At 45.9% G+C, this 21,445-nt stretch overlaps 1 protein-coding gene across 1 annotated transcript in view; it reads left to right on the top strand.

Annotated features, from left to right (window-relative positions):
• LOC112215174 (protein RUFY3-like) overlaps positions 1-21,145 on the top strand; it is a 51,051-nt gene extending 29,906 nt beyond the window's left edge. Inside the window, 2 exon segments of the mRNA XM_042320207.1 lie at positions 8,845-8,942; positions 18,632-21,145. Coding sequence (XP_042176141.1) covers positions 8,845-8,942; positions 18,632-18,704 — 171 coding nt within the window. The 3' untranslated portion in view covers positions 18,705-21,145.
• Positions 21,146-21,445: the final 300 nt, after the last annotated feature.

The raw sequence follows: 21,445 nt of genomic DNA, 5'->3' as shown, positions 1-21,445 counted from the left end.
ATCATAGTGACTTGACTCCTCTACCCCTCCAGTATCGTAGTGACTGGACTCCTCTGCCCCTCTAGTATCATTGTGACTTGACTCTTCTGCCCCTCCAGTATCATAGTGACTTGACTCCTCTACCCCTCCAGTATCAGACTTGACCCCTCTACCCCTCCAGTATCTCACTTGACCCCTCTACCCCTCCAGTATCATATTGACATGACCCCTCTACCCCTCCAGTATCAGTGACTTGACCCCTCTACCCCTCCAGTATCATAGTGACTTGACTCCTCTCCCCTCCAGTATCATAGTGACTTGACCCCTCTACCCCTCAGGTATCATAGTGACTTGACTCCTCTACCCTCCAGTATCATATTGACATGACTCCTCTGCCCCTCCAGTATCATATTGACTTGACTCCTCTGCCCCTCCAGTATCATATTGACATGACTCCTCTACCCTCCAGTATCATATTGACATGACTCCTCTGCCCCTCCAGTATCATATTGACTTGACTCCTCTGCCCCTCCAGTATCATATTGACATGACCCCTCTACCCCTCCAGTATCAGTGACTTGACCCCTCTACCCCTCCAGTATCATAGTGACTTGACTCCTCTCCCCCTCCAGTATCATAGTGACTTGACCCCTCTACCCCTCAGGTATCATAGTGACTTGACCCCTCTCCCCTCCAGTATCATAGTGAATTGACTCCTCTGCCCCTCCAGTATCATAGTGAATTGACTCCTCTCCCCTCCAGTATCATAGTGACTTGACCCCTCTACCCTCCAGTATCATATTGACTTGACTCCTCTGCCCCTCCAGTATCATATTGACATGACCCCTCTACCCCTCCAGTACCAGTGACTTAACCCCTCTACACCTCCAGTATCATAGTGTCTTGACTCCTCTGCCCCTCCAGTATCATAGTGACTTGACCCCTCTACCCTCAGGTATCATAGTGACTTGACTCCTCTACCCCTCCAGTATCAGACTTGACCCCTCTACCCCTCCAGTATCTCACTTGACCCCTCTACCCCTCCAGTATCATATTGACATGACCCCTCTACCCTCCAGTATCAGTGACTTGACCCCTCTACCCCTCCAGTATCATAGTGACTTGACTCCTCTCCCCTCCAGTATCATAGTGACTTGACCCTCTACCCCTCAGGTATCATAGTGACTTGACTCCTCTGCCCCTCCAGTATCATATTGACTTGACTCCTCTGCCCCTCCAGTATCATATTGACATGACCCCTCTACCCCTCCAGTATTAGTGACTTGACCCCTCTACCCCTCCAGTATCATAGTGACTTGACTCCTCTCCCCCTCCAGTATCATAGTGACTTGACCCCTCTACCCCTCAGGTATCATAGTGACTTGACCCCTCTCCCCTCCAGTATCATAGTGAATTGACTCCTCTGCCCCTCCAGTATCATAGTGAATTGACTCCTCTCCCCTCCAGTATCATAGTGACTTGACCCCTCTACCCCTCCAGTATCATATTGACTTGACTCCTCTGCCCCTCCAGTATCATATTGACATGACCCCTCTACCCCTCCAGTACCAGTGACTTGACCCCTCTACACCTCCAGTATCATAGTGTCTTGACTCCTCTGCCCCTCCAGTATCATAGTGACTTGACCCCTCTACCCCTCAGGTATCATAGTGACTTGACTCCTCTACCCTCCAGTATCATAGTGACTTGACCCCTCTACCCCTCAGGTATCATAGTGACTTGACTCCTCTACCCCTCCAGTATCATATTGACATGACTCCTCTGCCCCTCCAGTATCATATTGACATGACCCCTCTACCCCTCCAGTATCAGTGACTTGACCCCTCTCCCCTCCAGTATCATAGTGAATTGACTCCTCTGCCCCTCCAGTATCATAGTGAATTGACTCCTCTCCCCTCCAGTATCATAGTGACTTGACCCCTCTACCCCTCCAGTATCATATTGACTTGACTCCTCTGCCCCTCCAGTATCATATTGACATGACCCCTCTACCCCTCCAGTACCAGTGACTTGACCCCTCTACACCTCCAGTATCATAGTGTCTTGACTCCTCTGCCCCTCCAGTATCATAGTGACTTGACCCCTCTACCCCTCAGGTATCATAGTGACTTGACTCCTCTACCCCTCCAGTATCATATTGACTTGACTCCTCTACCCCTCCAGAATCAGTGACTTGACTCCTCTACCCCTCCAGTATCATAGTGACTTGACCCCTCTACCCCTCCAGTATCATAGTGACTTGACTCCTCTGCCCCTCCAGTGTCATAGTGACTTGACCCCTCCAGTATCATATTGACTTTACTCCTCTACCCCTCCAGTATCAGTGACCTTGACCCCTCTACCCCTCCAGTATCATATTGACCTGACCCCTCTACCCCTCCAGTATCATATTGACTTGACCCCTCTACCCCTCCAGTATCATATTGACTTCAAATCAAATCAAATCAAATTTTATTTGTCACATACACATGGTTAGCAGATGTTAATGCGAGTGTAGCAAAATGCTTGTGCTTCTAGTTCCGACAATGCAGTAATAACGAGCAAGTAATCTAACTAACAATTCCAAAAAAAAACTACTGTCATACACAGTGTAAGGGGATAAAGAATATGTACATAAGGATATATGAATGAGTGATGGTACAGAGCAGCATAGGCAAGATACAGTAGATGATATCGGGTACAGTATATACATATGAGATAAGTATGTAAACCAAGTGGCATAGTTAAAGTGGCTAGTGATACATGTATTACATAAGGATGCAGTCGATGATATAGAGTACAGTATCAACGTATGCATATGAGATGAACAATGTAGGGTAAGTAACATTATATAAGGTAGCATTGTTTAAAGTGGCTAGTGATATATTTACATCATTTCCCATCGATTCCCATGATTAAAGTGGCTGGAGTAGAGTCAGTGACATTGACAGTGTGTTGGCAGTAGCCACTCAATGTTAGTGGTGGCTGTTTAACAGTCTGATGGCCTTGAGATAGAAGCTGTTTTTCAGTCTCTCGGTCCCAGCTTTGATGCACCTGTACTGACCTCGCCTTCTGGATGGCAGCGGGGTGAACAGGCAGTGGCTCGGGTGGTTGATGTCCTTGATGATCTTTATGGCCTTCCTGTAGCATCGGGTGGTGTAGGTGTCCTGGAGGGCAGGTAGTTTGCCCCGGTGATGCGTTGTGCAGACCTCACTACCCTCTGGAGAGCCTTACGGTTGAGGGCGGTGCAGTTGCCATACCAGGCGGTGATACAGCCCGCCAGGATGCTCTCGATTGTGCATCTGTAGAAGTTTGTGAGTGCTTTTGGTGACAAGCCGAATTTCTTCAGCCTCCTGAGGTTGAAGAGGCGCTGCTGCGCCTTCCTCACGATGCTGTCTGTGTGAGTGGACCAATTCAGTTTGTCTGTGATGTGTATGCCGAGGAACTTAAAACTTGCTACCCTCTCCACTACTGTTCCATCGATGTGGATGGGGGTGTTCCCTCTGCTGTTTCCTGAAGTCCACAATCATCTCCTTAGTTTTGTTGACGTTGAGTGTGAGGTTATTTTCCTGACACCACACTCCGAGGGCCCTCACCTCCTCCCTGTAGGCCGTCTCGTCGTTGTTGGTAATCAAGCCTACCACTGTTGTGTCGTCCGCAAACTTGATGATTGAGTTGGAGGCGTGCATGGCCACGCAGTCGTGGGTGAACAGGGAGTACAGGAGAGGGCTCAGAACGCACCCTTGTGGGGCCCCAGTGTTGAGGATCAGCGGGGAGGAGATGTTGTTGCCTACCCTCACCACCTGGGGGCGGCCCGTCAGGAAGTCCAGTACCCAGTTGCACAGGGCGGGGTCGAGACCCAGGGACTTGACCCCTCTGCCCCTCCAGTATCATAGTGACTTGACCCCTCTACCCCTCCAGTATCATATTGACTTGACCCCTCTACCCCTCCAGTATCATAGTGACATGACCCCTCTACCCCTCAGGTATCATAGTGACTTGACTCCTCTCCCCTCCAGTATCATAGTGAATTGACTCCTCTGCCCCTCCAGTATCATAGTGAATTGACTCCTCTACCCCTCCAGTATCATATTAACTTGACCCCTCTGCCCCTCCAGTATCATAGTGACTTGACCCCTCTACCCCTCCAGTATCTCACTTGACCCCTCTATCCCTCCAGTATCATAGTGTATTTCCCAGTGATATAATCCCAGTGATATAAAGGGACCCTGTAGTAGTAGTGGTGGTGATAGTATTGGTGGTAGTAGTAGTGGTAGTTACAGTAGTAGTAGTATTAGTTGTGGTAGTGGTAGTAGTAGTGGTGGTCGTAGTAGAGATGGTGGTGGTGGTGGTAGTAGTAGTGGTAGTATTAGTAGTGGTGGTGGTAGTAGTAGTAGTGGTAGTTACAGTAGTAGTAGTAGTATTAGTAGTGGTGGTGGTAGTAGTGGTAGTGGTAGTTACAGTAGTAGTGGTATTAGTAGTGGTGGTGGTAGTAATAGTAGTAGTAGTGGTGGTGGTGGTGGTGGTGGTGGTAGTAGTAGTAGTAGTGGTAGTTACAGTAGTAGTAGTATTAGTTGTGGTAGTGGTAGTAGTAGTAGTGGTGGTCGTAGTAGAGATAGTGGTGGTGGTGGTAGTGGTAGTATTAGCAGTGGTGGTGGTAGTAGTGGTGGTAGTGGTAGTTACAGTAGTAGTAGTATTAGTAGTAGTGGTGGTAGTAGTAGTAGTATTAGTTGTGGTGGTAGTAGTAGTGGTAGTTACAGTAGTAGTAGTATTAGTAGTGGTGGTGGTAGTAGTGGTAGTTACAGTAGTAGTGGTATTAGTAGTGGTGGTGGTAGTAATAGTAGTAGTGGTGGTGGTAGTAGTAGTAGTAGTAGTAGTAGTGGTAGTTACAGTAGTAGTAGTATTAGTTGTGGTGGTAGTAGTAGTAGTAGTAGTAGTGGTAGTTACAGTAGTATTAGTTGTGGTGGTAGTAGTAGTAGTAGTGGTAGTTACAGTAGTAGTAGTAGTATTAGTAGTAGTGGTGGTAGTAGTAGTGGTAGTTACAGTAGTAGTAGTATTAGTAGTATTAGTTGTGGTGGTAGTAGTAGTAGTAGTGGTAGTTACAGTAGTAGTAGTATTAGTAGTGGTGGTGGTAGTAGTGGTAGTTACAGTAGTAGTGGTATTAGTAGTGGTGGTGGTAGTAATAGTAGTAGTGGTGGTGGTAGTAGTAGTAGTAGTAGTAGTAGTAGTGGTAGTTACAGTAGTAGTAGTATTAGTTGTGGTGGTAGTAGTAGTAGTAGTAGTGGTAGTTACAGTAGTATTAGTTGTGGTGGTAGTAGTAGTAGTAGTGGTAGTTACAGTAGTAGTAGTAGTATTAGTAGTAGTGGTGGTAGTAGTAGTGGTAGTTACAGTAGTAGTAGTATTAGTAGTAGTGGTGGTAGTAGTGGTAGTTACAGTAGTAGTGGTATTAGTAGTGGTGGTGGTAGTGGTAGTTACAGTAGTAGTAGTATTAGTTGTGGTGGTGGTAGTAGTAGTAGTAGTGGTAGTTATAGTAGTAGTAGTAGTAGTTACAGTAGTAGTAGTAGTAGTAGTGGTGGTAGTAGTAGTAGTGGTGGTAGTTACAGTAGTAGTAGTATTAGTAGTGGTAGTGGTAGTAGTGGTAGTGGTAGTTACAGTAGTAGTATTAGTAGTGGTGGTAGTAGTAGTAGTAGTGGTAGTTACAGTAGTAGTAGTATTAGTAGTGGTAGTGGTGGTAGTAGTGGTAGTAGTAGTAGTAGTAGTAGTAGTAGTAGTAGTAGTGGTAGTTACAGTAGTAGTAGTATTAGTAGTGGTGGTAGTAGTAGTAGTAGTATTAGTAGTAGTAGTAGTGGTAGTTTCAGTAGTAGTAGTAGTATTAGTAGTGGTGGTAGTAGTGGTAGTATTAGTAGTGGTAGTAGTAGTGGTAGTTACAGTAGTGGTAGTATTAGTAGTGGTGGTGGTAGTAGTGGTAGTGGTAGTTACAGTAGTAGTGATAGTAGTGGTGGTGGTAGTAGTAGTAGTAGTGGTAGTTACAGTAGTAGTAGTATTAGTAGTGGTGGTGGTAGTAGTGGTAGTGGTAGTTACAGTAGTAGTGATAGTAGTGGTGGTGGTAGTAGTAGTGGTAGTTACAGTAGTAGTATTAGTAGTAGTGGTGGTGGTAGTAGTGGTAGTGGTAGTTACAGTAGTAGTGATAGTAGTGGTGGTAGTAGTAGTAGTGGTAGTAGTAGTAGTAGTGGTAGTTACAGTAGTAGTGGTATTAGTAGTGGTAGTGGTAGTTACAGTAGTAGTGGTATTAGTAGTGGTGGTGGTAGTAGTAGTGGTAGTTACAGTAGTGGTATTAGTAGTGGTGGTGGTGGTAGTGGTAGTTACAGTAGTAGTGGTATTAGTAGTAGTGGTATTAGTAGTGGTGGTGGTAGTAGTAGTGGTAGTGCTGGTAGCAGACTTACTTTCTCCTGTTCTGCTTTCTATTTTTGGTGTTCTTGTTCTACTTTCCTTTAGTGTGTTGTAGTAACAGTAGTGGTGGTAGTTACAGTAGTATTAGTAGTGGTGGTGGTAGTGGTAGTGGTAGTTACAGTAGTATTAGTAGTGGTGGTGGTAGTTACAGTAGTATTAGTAGTGGTGGTGGTAGTGGTAGTAGTAGTGGTAGTAGTAGTAGTGGTGGTAGTAGTGGTAGTGGTAGTTACAGTAGTAGTAGTATTAGTAGTGGTGGTGGTAGTGGTAGTAGTAGTGGTAGTAGTGGTAGTAGTGGTAGTGGTAGTTACAGTAGTAGTAGTATTAGTAGTGGTGGTGGTAGTGGTAGTTACAGTAGTAGTAGTATTAGTGGTGGTGGTGGTAGTTACAGTAGTATTAGTAGTGGTGGTGGTAGTGGTAGTAGTAGTAGTGGTAGTAGTGGTGGTGGTAGTTACAGTAGTATTAGTAGTGGTGGTGGTAGTGGTAGTAGTAGTGGTAGTAGTAGTAGTGGTAGTAGTGGTAGTGGTAGTTACAGTAGTAGTAGTATTAGTAGTGGTGGTGGTAGTGGTAGTTACAGTAGTAGTAGTATTAGTGGTGGTGGTGGTAGTGGTAGTTACAGTAGTAGTAGTATTAGTAGTGGTGGTGGTAGTTACAGTAGTATTAGTAGTAGTGGTAGTTACAGTAGTATTAGTAGTGGTGGTGGTAGTTACAGTAGTATTAGTAGTGGTGGTGGTAGTTACAGTAGTATTAGTAGTGGTGGTGGTAGTTACAGTAGTATTAGTAGTGGTGGTAGTAGTGGTAGTGGTAGTTACAGTAGTATTAGTAGTGGTGGTGGTAGTTACAGTAGTATTAGTAGAGGTGGTGGTAGTTACAGTAGTATTAGTAGTGGTGGTGGTAGTTACAGTAGTATTAGTAGTGGTGGTGGTAGTTACAGTAGTATTAGTAGTAGTGGTAGTTACAGTAGTATTAGTAGTGGTGGTGGTAGTTACAGTAGTATTAGTAGTGGTGGTGGTGGTTACAGTAGTATTAGTAGTGGTGGTGGTAGTTACAGTAGTATTAGTAGTGGTGGTAGTTACAGTAGTATTAGTAGTGGTGGTGGTAGTTACAGTAGTATTAGTAGTGGTGGTGGTAGTTACAGTAGTATTAGTAGTGGTGGTGGTAGTTACAGTAGTATTAGTAGTGGTGGTAGTTACAGTAGTATTAGTAGTGGTGGTGGTAGTAGTAGTAGTAGTGGTAGTAGTAGTGGTGGTGGTAGTAGTAGTATTAGTAGTGGTGGTGGTAGTTACAGTAGTATTAGTAGTGGTGGTGGTAGTTACAGTAGTATTAGTAGTGGTGGTAGTTACAGTAGTATTAGTAGTGGTGGTGGTAGTAGTAGTAGTAGTGGTAGTAGTAGTGGTGGTGGTAGTAGTGGTAGTGGTAGTTACAGTAGTGGTAGTATTAGTAGTGGTGGTGGTAGTAGTGGTAGTAGTGATAGTGGTGGTGGTAGTAGTAGTGGTAGTATTAGTAGTGGTGGTAGTATTAGTAGTGGTAGTAGTAGTGCTGGTAGGAGTTGTAGTCACAGTAGTAGTATTATTAGTAGTGGTATTAGTAGTAGTGCTGGTAGTGGTAGTGCTGGTAGTTTTAGTAATGGTAGTGCTGGTAGGAGTAGTGGTAGTAGTAGTGGTGGTGCTGGTGGTAGTGGTGGTGCTGGTAGTAGTAGTAGTAGTAGTGCTGGTGGTGGTAGTGCTTGTGGTGGTGGTGGTAGTGGTGGTAGTAGTAGTAGTAGTGGTAGTAGTAGTGCTGGTAGTAATAGTGTTAGTAGTGGTGGTGGCAGTGCTGGTCGTAGTAGTGCTGGTGGTGGTAGTAGTAGTGGTGGTGGTGGTGGTAGTAGTGCTGGTCGTAGTAGTGCTGGTAGTAGTCGTGGTGGTGGTAGTAGTAGTAGTAGTGGTGGTGGTGGTAGTCGTGGTAGTGGTGGTGGTGGTAGTCGTGGTAGTAGTAGTGGTGGTGGTGGTGGTGGTGTTGGTAGTGCTGGTCGTGGTGGTGGTAGTAGTAGTGGTGGTGGTGTTGTTAGTGCTGGTTGTGGTAGTAGTGGTGGTGGTAGTGCTGGTCGTAGTAGTGCTGGTAGTAGGAGTGGTAGTAGTAGTGGTGGTGGTGGTGGTAGTGGTGGTACTAGTGGTAGTAGTAGTGCTGGTCGTAGTAGTGCTGGTGGTGGTGGTGGTAGTGCTGGTCGTAGTAGTGGTGGTGGTGGTGGTGGTGGTAGTGCTGGTCGTAGTAGTGCTGGTGGTGGTGGTGGTAGTGCTGGTGGTGGTAGTAGTAGTGGTACTGGTAGTTGTACAAGCAAGACAGACATTTCACTGTACTAGTGGACGTGACAAAAAGCTTTAAACACACGTGCGCACACACACAGCTAAAGGGTCTTGGTTTGATATGTCTCCACAGAACTTGGAGGCGGGCGCCAAGCAGAAGAGTGAGGTCATCAGTCGCCTGGAGGAGAAGACTAATCAGATGGCTGGAACTATAAAACAGCTGGAGAGCAGGTAGGAGGGAGGGACTGTAAAACAGGTAGGTAGGAGGGAGGGACTATAAAACAGGTAGGTAGGAGGGAGGGAGGGACTGTAAAACAGGTAGGTAGGAGGGAGGGACTATAAAACAGGTAGGTAGGAGGGAGGGACTATAAAACAGGTAGGTAGGAGGGAGGACTATAAAACAGGTAGGTAGGGGGAGGGACTATAAAACAGGTAGGGGGAGGGACTATAAAACAGGTAGGTGGGAGGGAGGGACTATAAAACAGGTAGGTGGGAGGGAGGGAGGGACTATAAAACAGGTAGGTGGGAGGGAGGGACTATAAAACAGGTAGGTGGGAGGGAGGGACTATAAAACAGGTAGGTAGGAGGGAGGGACTATAAAACAGGTAGGTAGGAGGGAGGGACTATAAAACAGGTAGGTAGGAGGGAGGGACTATAAAACAGGTAGGTAGGAGGGAGGGACTATAAAACAGGTAGGTAGGAGGGAGGGACTGTAAAACAGGTTGGTAGGGGGAGGGACTGTAAAACAGGTAGGTAGGGGGAGGGACTGTAAAACAGGTAGTTAGGAGGGAGGGACTATAAAACAGGTAGGTAGGAGGGAGGGACTATAAAACAGGTAGGTAGGAGGGAGGGACTGTAAAACAGGTTGGTAGGGGGGAGGGACTGTAAAACAGGTAGGTAGGGGGAGGGACTGTAAAACAGGTAGGTAGGAGGGAGGGACTGTAAAACAGGTAGTTAGGAGGGAGGGACTGTAAAACAGGTTGGTAGGAGGGAGGGACTGTAAAACAGGTTGGTAGGGGGGAGGGACTGTAAAACAGGTAGTTAGGAGGGAGGGACTGTAAAACAGGTTGGTAGGGGGAGGGACTGTAAAACAGGTAGGTAGGGGGAGGGACTGTAAAACAGGTAGGTAGGAGGGAGGGACTATAAAACAGGTAGGGGGAGGGACTATAAAACAGGTAGGTGGGAGGGAGGGACTATAAAACAGGTAGGTGGGAGGGAGGGACTATAAAACAGGTAGGTGGGAGGGAGGGACTATAAAACAGGTAGGTGGGAGGGAGGGACTATAAAACAGGTAGGTAGGAGGGAGGGACTATAAAACAGGTAGGTAGGAGGGAGGGACTATAAAACAGGTAGGTAGGAGGGAGGGACTATAAAACAGGTAGGTAGGAGGGAGGGACTGTAAAACAGGTTGGTAGGGGGAGGGACTGTAAAACAGGTAGTTAGGAGGGAGGGACTGTAAAACAGGTTGGTAGGAGGGAGGGACTGTAAAACAGGTTGGTAGGAGGGAGGGGCTAAAACAGGTTGGTAGGAGGGAGGGGCTAAAACAGGTTGGTAGGAGGGAGGGACTGTAAAACAGGTTGGTAGGAGGGAGGGACTGTAAAACAGGTTGGTAGGAGGGAGGGGCTAAAACAGGTAGGTAGGAGGGAGGGACTGTAAAACAGGTTGGTAGGAGGGAGGGACTGTAAAACAGGTTGGTAGGAGGGAGGGGCTAAAACAGGTTGGTAGGAGGGAGGGGCTAAAACAGGTTGGTAGGAGGGAGGGGCTGTAAAACAGGTTGGTAGGAGGGAGGGACTGTAAAACAGGTAGGTAGGAGGGAGGGACTGTAAAACAGGTTGGTAGGAGGGAGGGGCTGTAAAACAGGTTGGTAGGAGGGAGGGGCTAAAACAGGTTGGTAGGAGGGAGGGACTGTAAAACAGGTTGGTAGGAGGGAGGGGCTAAAACAGGTTGGTAGGAGGGAGGGGCTCTAAAACAGGTTGGTAGGAAGGAGGGGCTAAAACAGGTTGGTAGGAGGGAGGGGCTGTAAAACAGGTTGGTAGGAAGGAGGGGCTAAAACAGGTTGGTAGGAGGGAGGGGCTGTAAAACAGGTTGGTAGGAGGGAGGGGCTGTAAAACAGGTTGGTAGGAGGGAGGGGCTAAAACAGGTTGGTAGGAGGGAGGGGCTAAAACAGGTTGGTAGGAGGGAGGGGCTGTAAAACAGGTTGGTAGGAGGGAGGGGCTAAAACAGGTTGGTAGGAGGGAGGGGCTAAAACAGGTTGGTAGGAGGGAGGGACTGTAAAACAGGTAGGTAGGAGGGAGGGACTGTAAAACAGGTTGGTAGGAGGGAGGGGCTAAAACAGGTAGGTAGGAGGGAGGGACTGTAAAACAGGTTGGTAGGAGGGAGGGGCTAAAACAGGTAGGTAGGAGGGAGGGGCTAAAACAGGTAGGTAGGAGGGAGGGGCTAAAACAGGTTGGTAGGAGGGAGGGGCTAAAACAGGTTGGTAGGAGGGAGGGGCTAAAACAGGTTGGTAGGAGGGAGGGGCTGAAACAGGTTGGTAGGAGGGAGGGACTGTAAAACAGGTTGGTAGGAGGGAGGGGCTAAAACAGGTTGGTAGGAGGGAGGGGCTAAAACAGGTTGGTAGGAGGGAGGGACTGTAAAACAGGTTGGTAGGAGGGAGGGGCTAAAACAGGTAGGTAGGAGGGAGGGGTTAAAACAGGTAGGTAGGAGGGAGGGGCTAAAACAGGTTGGTAGGGGGACTATAAAACAGGTAGTTAGGAGGGAGGGACTGTAAAACAGGTTGGTAGGGGGAGGGACTATAAAACAGGTAGTTAGGAGGGAGGGACTGTAAAACAGGTTGGTAGGGGGAGGGACTGTAAAACAGGTAGGTAGGAGGGAGGGACTGTAAAACAGGTTGGTAGGGGGAGGGACTGTAAAACAGGTAGTTAGGAGGGAGGGACTGTAAAACAGGTTGGTAGGAGGGAGGGGCTGTAAAACAGGTAGGTAGGAGGGAGGGACTGTAAAACAGGTTGGTAGGGGGGAGGGACTGTAAAACAGGTAGTTAGGAGGGAGGGACTGTAAAACAGGTTGGTAGGAGGGAGGGGCTGTAAAACAGGTTGGTAGGAGGGAGGGGCTGTAAAACAGCTGGAGAGCAGGTAGGAGGAAACAATACCTTAACACTACCCTAGCACTTGCGGTCGGTAAGCACTAACCCCAACTCCGTTAATACAAGAACAAGGGAGGGTACGCATGTCATTTCACAAATTGGTTCACAAGTCAAGTCAGTTGGCATACAAATTCAAACCAACTCCCAACTCAACTCAAATGTAAGGCTCAACAACAGAAATGAAATATAACAAAATGCTTTGAACAGCCATCAGTCTGTATTCTTCAAGGAAAGTCAATGCTCAATTCAGTACTGAATCCAAGTCAGATATCCCCAAACTATTCAGTCCAATTAATCCAAATGGGGAGATCTGACCAGTTCAGTAATGTAACCCACGAAGTAGAACTATTCCATATAAATATCCTTCTTGTTAATCTACCTGAGTCAGACAATCCACAAAGAGAAACCTCTTCTCAATTAATGCTCCTACACAAGTCTCACCTGTGCAGCATGAAAGAAAAGTATGCCTTCAAACTGTCACCAAACATTTTCTCCAACCTCTATTCCCCTCAAACTAAACTCTGGACCACAAAGCCAGTTCCACTGTGTTTTTTAGGGACTGGTTTAGACTTGGGACACCAGGTGTAATTCATTGTCATGTAGAACAGAGAACCAGCAGGCTCCAGACCTCGTACAGTAAGAGACCATTTATGCTTGATCCGATAATGTGGTTGGGAGTTTGTGCCGTATGTGTGACTCAATTGCTGAGCCTCCGGAGGAACTCGGAGGCCAAATTAAGCTCAGTACCACACCGCCGTGTGCCTCAAATTTTGTAACAATGTGGAGGGCTCCATATAGCTCCTTATTGACATGACTGGTTGATGGTAGTTCAGCACGTCCTGCTGGTTCAGCAGGTCCTGTATAAACACAAACTCACTTCCTTGACAACAGCTCTGCACTGCTCTGCGAAGCACAATAAGTATGAATGCCCTGACTTCTGCAGAGCCCGTATCACCGGAAACGCTGAACGGTCAATGGAGACGTCGGGTTGACCGTTCAGCGCCTTTTAACAGTTGAAATACCTCTGCTCTATGCAGTCAAAATGCCCCCCTTTTACTTAACAAATATAATTTTATTTGTCACATACACGTGTTTTAGCAATAATTAGAATATATGAATATTTGGACAAACAATGTCTTAGCAGCATAGACTAAGAATAGAAAAGAATAGAATACAGTTTTACATATGAGATGAGTAATGCAAGATATGTAAACATTATTAAAGTGACCATTATTAAAGTGACTAGTGTTACATTATTAAAGTGGCCAGTGATTACAAGTCTATGTATATAGGGCAGCAGCCTCTAATAGGCTAGTGATGGCTATTTAACAGTCTGATGGCCTTGATAGAAGCAGTCTCTCGGTCCCTGCTTTGATGCACCTGTACTGACCTCGCCTTCTGGATGATAGCGGGGTGAACAGGCAGTGGCTCGGGTGGTTGATGTCCTTTATGATCCTTTTGGCCTTCCTGTGACATCGGGTGCTGTAGGTGTCCTGGAGGGCAGGTAGTTTGCCCCCGGTGATGAGTTGGGCAGAGGGCACCACCCGCTGGAGACCATTTCATTTTGTCAGTGATGTGTACGTCGAGGAACTTGAAGCTTTCCACTGTTGTCCCGTTGATGTGGATAGGGGTGTGCTCCCTCTGCTGTTTCCTGAAGTCCACGATCATCTCCTTTGTTTTGTTGACGTTGAGTGTGAGGTTATTTTCCTGACACCACACTCCCAGAGCCCTCACCTCCTCCCTGTAGGCTCTCGTCGTTGTTGGTAATCAAGCCTACCACTGTGGTGTCGTCTGCGAACTTGATGATTGAGTTGGAGGCGTGCGTGGCCACGCAGTCATGGGTGAACAGGAAGTCCAGGAGAGGGCTGAGCACGCGTCCTTGTGGGGCCCCAGTGTTGAGGATCAGCGAAGTGGAGGCGTTGCACAGGGAGGGGTTCAGGGAGGGGTTCAGACCCAGGGCCCCAAGCTTAATGATGAGCTTGGAGGGTACTATGGTGTTAAAAGGCTGAGCTGTAGTCAATAAACAATAAACAGCATTCTTATATAGGTATTCCTCTTGTCCAGATGGGAAAGGGCAGTGTGTTGGCGATTGCATCATCTGTGGATCTATTGGGGTGGAATGCAAATTGTGGGTCTAGGGTGTCAGGTAAGGTAGAGGTCATATGATCCTTGACTAGTCTCTCAAAGCACTTCATGATGACAGAAGTGAGTGTTACTGGGCGATAGTCATTCAGTTCAGTTATCTTTGCTTTCTTGGCCACCATTGTTCCTGTACCCATCTTGAAGTAAGTGGGGACAGCAGACTGGGATAGGGAAATATCTAATATGTCCATAAACACTCCAGCCAGCTGGTCTGCGCATGCTCTGAGGATGCGGCTGGGGATGCCGTCTGGGCCGGCAGCCTTGTGAGGCTTAACGCGCTTAAATGTCTTACTCACGTCGGCCACGGAGAAGGAGAGCCCACAGTCCTTGGCAGCGGGCCGCTTTGGTGGCACTGTGTTATCCTCAAAGCGAGTGAAGAAGGTGTTTAGCTTGTCTGGAAGCAGGATGTCGGTGTCCGCGATGTGGCTGGTTTTCCCTTTGTAATCCGTGATTGTCTGTAGCTACTGTCACATACGTTTTGTGTCTGAGCCGTTGAATTGTGACTCCACTTTGTCTCAAAACTGACGTTTTGCCTATTCTTACGGAGGTAATAACTCCACTGTTTGTGTTCTGCCATAATCCCAGTCACCTTGTCATGGTTAAATGCAATGTTTTGCGTGAATACAGCCATCTGTCCATTGTTTCTGGTTAGGTTAGGTTTTAATAGTCACAACATCTCCAATACACTTCCTTATAAATTCACTCACCGATTCTGTGTATACGTCAATATTATTCTCAGAGGCTACCCGGAACATGTCCCAGTCTGCGTGATCAAAACTATCTTGAAGCATGGATTCCGATTGGTCGGACAAGCGTTGAATAGTCCTTAGCACAGGTACTTCCTGTTTTGAGTTTCTGCCTATAGGAAGGGAGGAGCAAAATGGAGTTGTGATCAGATTTGCCTTAGGGAAGGTGGGGGAGGACCTTGTAGGCATCCCGGAAGTTGGAGTAGCAGGGGTCGAGTGTTTTAGCAGCACGAGTACTACAGTCAATGTGTTGATAGAACTTTGGTAACGCTTTCCTCAAATTTGCTTTGTTAAAATCCTCAGCTACAATGCATGCGGCCTCAGGATATGTGTTTTCCAGTTTGCATAAAGTCAAATCAAATCAAATGTATTTATAAAGCCCTTCTTACATCAGCTGATATCTCAAAGTGCTGTACAGAAACCCAGCCTAAAACCCCAAACAGCAAGCAATGCAGGTGTAGAAGCACTGTGGCTAGGAAAAACTCCCTAGAAAGGCCAGAACCTAGGAAGAAACCTAGAGAGGAACCAGGCTGTGAGGGGTGGGCAGTCCTTTTCTGGCTGTGCCAGTGAAGTTCTTTGAGGGCCGTTGTGGTATCGGCTTGAGGGGGAATATCCACGGCCGTGGCTATAGCTGATGAGAATTCTCTTGAGGTAACAGGGTCAGCACTTGATTGTGAGGTATTCTAGGCAGGGTGAAAAACAGGACTTGAGTTTCTGTATGTTAACTCAATCACACCATTAGTAGTTAATCATGAAACACACACCCCTGCCCTTCTTCCCAGAGATATTTATTCCTGTCTTTCTGATGAACTGAGAACCCAACAGGCTGTACGGACAGTATATCCAGAGAGAGCCATGTTTCCATCACACACCCCTGCCCTTCTTCCCAGAGATATTTATTCCTGTCTTTATGATGAACTGAGAACCCAACAGGCTGTACGGACAGTATATCCAGAGAGAGCCATGTTTCCATGAAACAGAGTGTTACAATCCCTGATGTCTCTCTGGAGGGAGATCCTCGCCCTGAGCTCGTCTACGTTATTATTCAGCGATAATTAGCGAGTAATATACTCTGAAGCGGTAGGTGGTGTGCGTGCAGGCCTTATTGTCCCTAGAATTTCTAAAAGTCTCCACTGAGTACCTCTTTTCCACCCGCGGTGTTTTGGAGTCAGTTCAATTGCCCTGGAGGGTACAAACAAAGGATCCGATTTGGGAAAGTTGTATTCCTGGTCGTAATTCTGGTGATTTACCACCGCTCTGATATCCAAAAGTTGTTCCCGGCTGTATGTAATAACACACAAAGAAATCTGGGCTAATAATGTAAGAAATAACACATAAAAAATACTGCAATGTTTCCTGAGAGCTAGAAGCATGGCAGCCCTGTTCATCTGCGCCATTTTTTCTTCCTATATCCACGCAAACCAGGAAGTGACTATGGGTCTGACTAGGAATTTGACCAGGGCGGAGCCTACAGATGGGTTCGTTGTTTAGCAACAAAACAGATGCATGTGCCAAACAGACAGGATTGGCTTAGATTGTTGACAACATGTAAACTATTTCGCCGCCAATGTTTGTTAAAAACATAAATACATTTGCACAACGAACACTTGTTCCTCAAATACATCGTTACAGTTGTTTGTTTGCTAGCTAGCAAATTTTGGCCATTTTAGCATAGATGTATCAAGAACAAGATGAAACAAGCCACCTAAGATTCCAAAGATTCCTCACATGGCAGCTTCTTGTCATTGTTGCTAGTTGTCTGGCCATCCAGAATCACAACACCACACACACCTCTGCCCCATGGAAGTGTGCGCATCGTTTTCCAGACGTTGTCAGCTAACCTGTCTATACACATCAAGAAACCGCACTTCCACAGTAGATTAGAACAGGACGCATGAGTTTACCAAGCATTCAGAACTGCTTTCCAGGACTTAAAAGCAGCTCTGTCATTGGGATTCTTCATCTACTTTTTATGCTTTTTTGTCAGTCTTTATCTGAGTCCCAGAAACCGGCCCTGAGTGAATTAGGCTTTCTGGCTGTGTTCTGTTTTAGATCCCACTGAAACAAAGCTCTTGACAGCCTCAGACCAGTGTGTTTATCAGGTCTAGTCTGTCTAATTAACCTCACTAATGTGTTTATGAGGTCTAGTCTGTCTAATTAACCTCACTAATGTGTTTATGAGGTCTAGTCTGTCTAATTAACCTCACTAATGTGTTTATGAGGTCTAGTCTGTCTAATTAACCTCAGTCCAGTGTGTTTATCAGGTCTAGTCTGTCTAATTAACCTCACTAATGTGTTTATGAGGTCTAGTCTGTCTAATTAACCTCAGTCCAGTGTGTTTATCAGGTCTAGTCTGTCTAATTAACCTCACTAATGTGTTTATGAGGTCTAGTCTGTCTAATTAACCTCACTAATGTGTTTATGAGGTCTAGTCTGTCTAATTAACCTCACTAATGTGTTTATGAGGTCTAGTCTGTCTAATTAACCTCAGTCCAGTGTGTTTATCAGGTCTAGTCTGTCTAATTAACCTCACTAATGTGTTTATCAGGTCTAGTGTGTCTAATTAACCTCAGTCCAGTGTGTTTATCAGGTCTAGTCTGTAATTAACCTCACTAATGTGTTTATGAGGTCTAGTCTGTCTAATAAACCTCAGTCAGTGTGTTTATCAGTGTGTTTTAACCTCAGGTTTATGAGGTCTAGTCTGTCTAATTAACCTCACTAATGTGTTTATGAGGTCCTGTCTAATTAACCTCACTAATGTGTTTATGAGGTCTAGTCTGTCTAATTAACCTCAGTCCAGTGTGTTTATCAGGTCTAGTCTGTCTAATTAACCTCACTAATGTGTTTATCAGGTCTAGTCTGTCTAATTAACCTCAGTCCAGTGTGTTTATCAGGTCTAGTCTGTCTAATTAACCTCACTAATGTGTTTATGAGGTCTAGTCTGTCTAATTAACCTCAGTCCAGTGTGTTTATCAGGTCTAGTCTGTCTAATTAACCTCACTAATGTGTTTATGAGGTCTAGTCTGTCTAATTAACCTCAGTCCAGTGTGTTTATGAGGTCTAGTCTGTCTAATTAACCTCACCAATGTGTTTATCAGGTCTAGTCTGTCTAATTAACCTCAGTCCAGATCAGGTCTAGTCTGTCTAATTAACCTCAGTCCAGTGTGTTTATCAGGTCTAGTCTGTCTAATTAACCTCACTAATGTGTTTATCCAGGTCTAGTCTGTCTAATGTGTTTATTAACTGTCTCAGTCCAGTGTGTTTATCAGGTCTAGTCTGTCTAATTAACCTCACTAATGTGTTTATGAGGTCTAGTCTGTCTAATTAACCTCAGTCCAGTGTGTTTATCAGGTCTAGTCTGTCTAATTAACCTCACTAATGTGTTTATCAGGTCTAGTCTGTCTAATTAACCTCAGTCCAGTGTGTTTATCAGGTCTAGTCTGTCTAATTAACCTCAGTCCAGTGTGTTTATCAGGTCTAGTGTGTCTAATAAACCTCAGTCCAGTGTGTTTATCAGGTCTAGTCTGTCTAATTAACCTCAGTCCAGTGTGTTTATCAGATCTAGTCTGTCTAATTAACCTCAGTCCAGTGTGTTTATCAGGTCTAGTCTGTCTAATTAACCTCAGTCCAGTGTGTTTATCAGGTCTAGTGTGTCTAATTAACCTCAGTCCAGTGTGTTTATCAGGTCTAGTCTGTCTAATTAACCTCACTAATGTGTTTATCAGGTCTAGTCTGTCTAATTAACCTCACCAATGTGTTTCACTGTCTAATCAGGTTCTCTTCACAGGGAGTTACAGCCAGATACTTTCCCTGCAATAACTACTGTCTTCCTCTTCTTCTTTCTGTCCTTTTTTCTCTCCATTTATTTCATTTCTTGGTTCTCTTCTTCTCAGTGAGAAAGACTGTGTGAAGCAGGCCAGAAGCTTGAGTTCCAATGCAGGGAAACTGCTTCAGAAGCAACTATAGGACTCTCCTCTCTTCCCTTTCTCTCCCCACAATGACACCCACATCATAGTTTCAGAAATCTGATTCCCAATCGAAACATAAAACCAACCTTTGCATAATATAGAAATGACTAAGCTAGGGTATTTATTTTGATATGATATCTGTTGCGGTTAAACCTTTTCATTTCTAACTGTTAAACAATCTTTTGTTTCCTAAAACTAAACTTTCCTTAAACAGTTTTCCTGACAGCATTACTTTGATTAGCAGCATGGACTGGAGACAGGCTAGAGGGCACCAGAGAGAGGCTATCTTTCTGTTGTACTGAGACAGGCTAGAGGGCACCAGAGAGAGGCTATCTTTCTGTTGTACTGAGACAGGCTAGAGGGGGCCAGAGAGAGACTATCTTTCTGTTGTACTGAGACAGGCTAGAGGGCACCAGAGAGAGACTATCTTTCTGTTGTACTGAGACAGGCTAGAGGGGGCACCAGAGAGAGGCTATCTTTCTGTTGTACTGAGACAGGCTAGAGGGGGCCAGAGAGAGACTATCTTTCTGTTGTACTGAGACAGGCTAGAGGGGGCCAGAGAGAGGCTATCTTTCTGTTGTACTGAGACAGGCTAGAGGGGGCCAGAGAGAGGCTATCTTTCTGTTGTACTGAGACAGGCTAGAGGACTGTTGGACTAGCAGTGCAGGGTGACTCCACTCACAGAACTACATCTTTCTGTGTTAATAAAGATATCAGACCCACAGCTGTAATGAATGTTCCCTGATAAGAGGTTTGGGATGTCTGCCATTTTAGTAAGCGAGAGGTTACTGTTCTGAAAACTCTAAATATTTGCTATTTCTTGAACATCAACACATCCAGACGCCCCCTACAGTGGCTTACCGTAGGTCCTTAGACCAGCCCAATGCTACGTACAGCTTGTCCTTAGACCATACAGACATACGTGCTTAACCAGCCACTGAGCAGCCCTCTTTCTCACCCCATGGTTAATAAAGGTCTGGCCTCCTGCACCGTTAAGTGATAATGCCTGAGAAGCCCTCTTTCTCACCCCATGGTTAATAAAGGTCTGGCCTCCTGCACCGTTAAGTGATAATGCCTGAGAAACCCGTGTTTGGAGGACATATTGGCACGGGTGTTGTTAGGCCCGAGACGAAGTTGAGGCAAACCGTGCCAATATGTCCTCCAAACACGGGCTTCTCAGGCATTATCACTTTTATACAACAGGTTACCAACCTATTCAAATAACGATTGACATTTTCATTAGCTTTATTTTGATAAATGTATTCATACCGTTTCATCTTTACACAAATCTAGGGTTACTATCCAAGCTGGCTGGTCGTTCGTTCTATCAGTTCGGTTACCAGAGACGCGACCCAGTCGTTTTGTTCTGTATCTATGGATGCAACACAGTCGTTCGTTCTCAATGTTCTATTGCCATACTGGCTGGCAACATTCTTGTCCTTTGCTTGCTAGCTAGCCAACTACGGCTAACTTAGTCACATCAAAAAGTGTAGCCAGATAACAGCAAAGTAGCTGTATTTGCATGCTTGTTTAAGTAGTTTTCTAGTGACCGTTATTTGGATACATTCATAAGAATTAGCAAAAGAAGCGCGATTTCGCCTGGCAAGGAAAATGTGCTCACTCATCAGGACACTGTTGTTCAAAGGAGCTAGCCAAAAACACAGCTAACACAATCACTGTTGTTCAGAGGAGCTAGCCAAAAACACAGCTAACACAATCACTTCAAACTAAAGCTGGAAAGACTGCGAACTAGCTGCACTTCGTTTGACCCTTTTTATATTAACATTTGTTTGTATATATCCATAAGAATCATGCGGATTCATGACTTGGACTGGCTGAGTCCAGACCTCTACACTTTCATTACAATGGGTCAGCTGGAGATGGAATTTCAATATTGAAACAATGTTGCAAATGTCAGAGAGACAGACCGCAAGTTTTATTAAATCTCCGCTGTTGAAAACCAATTGCTAGTTAAAAAGAAGTGGGAGATAATGTCTTGATGCTTTTTACAGTGGAGATCGGGTTTATAAATTGCCTGGCTGGGCTGATGAGACAGTGGATTGGTGCAGTCAGATGGAACAGAGTAAATAAGCATTTTAACGTCATAGATTTAACCGGTGGTAAATTGTGGAATAGACACCGCCTGGAATGAAGTTTTAACCAATCAGCATTAGGCCCAACCCTAATGTCATGGTATAAAGTACCGTACCATGACATCTGGACCATACAGCACACACAGTTTGTAGCTGTGCTTCCTTCGCTAGTCTGACTCCATACAGCTTTCTGTGGAACCATGCTGTTGGCCACTCACTGCTGTATGGAGCAGTGGGCTGGTCCCAGATCAGTCTGTGCTGTATGGAGCGGTGGCCTGGTCCCAGATCAGTCTGTGCTGTATGGAGCGGTGGCCTGGTCCCAGATCAGTCTGTGCTGTATGGAGCAGTGGCCTGGTCCCAGATCAGTCTGTGCTGTATGGAGCGGTGGCCTGGTCCCAGATCAGTCTGTGCTGTATGGAGCAGTGGCCTGGTCCCAGATCAGTCTGTGCTGTATGGAGCAGTGGCCTGGTCCCAGATCAGTCAGTGCTGTATGGAGCAGTGGCCTGGTCCCAGATCAGTCTGTGCTGTATGGAGCAGTGGCCTGGTCCCAGATCAGTCTGTGCTGTATGGAGCAGTGGCCTGGTCCCAGATCAGTCTGTGCCCTATGGAGCAGTAGCCTGGTCCCAGATCAGTCTGTGGCTAAAAT

This window comes from Oncorhynchus tshawytscha, linkage group LG04 (genome assembly GCF_018296145.1).
Source record: "Oncorhynchus tshawytscha isolate Ot180627B linkage group LG04, Otsh_v2.0, whole genome shotgun sequence".
Lineage (NCBI taxonomy): Eukaryota > Metazoa > Chordata > Actinopteri > Salmoniformes > Salmonidae > Oncorhynchus > Oncorhynchus tshawytscha.
Note: the sequence above shows the minus strand (reverse complement) of the source record. Positions and strands in the feature narration are given on the sequence as shown.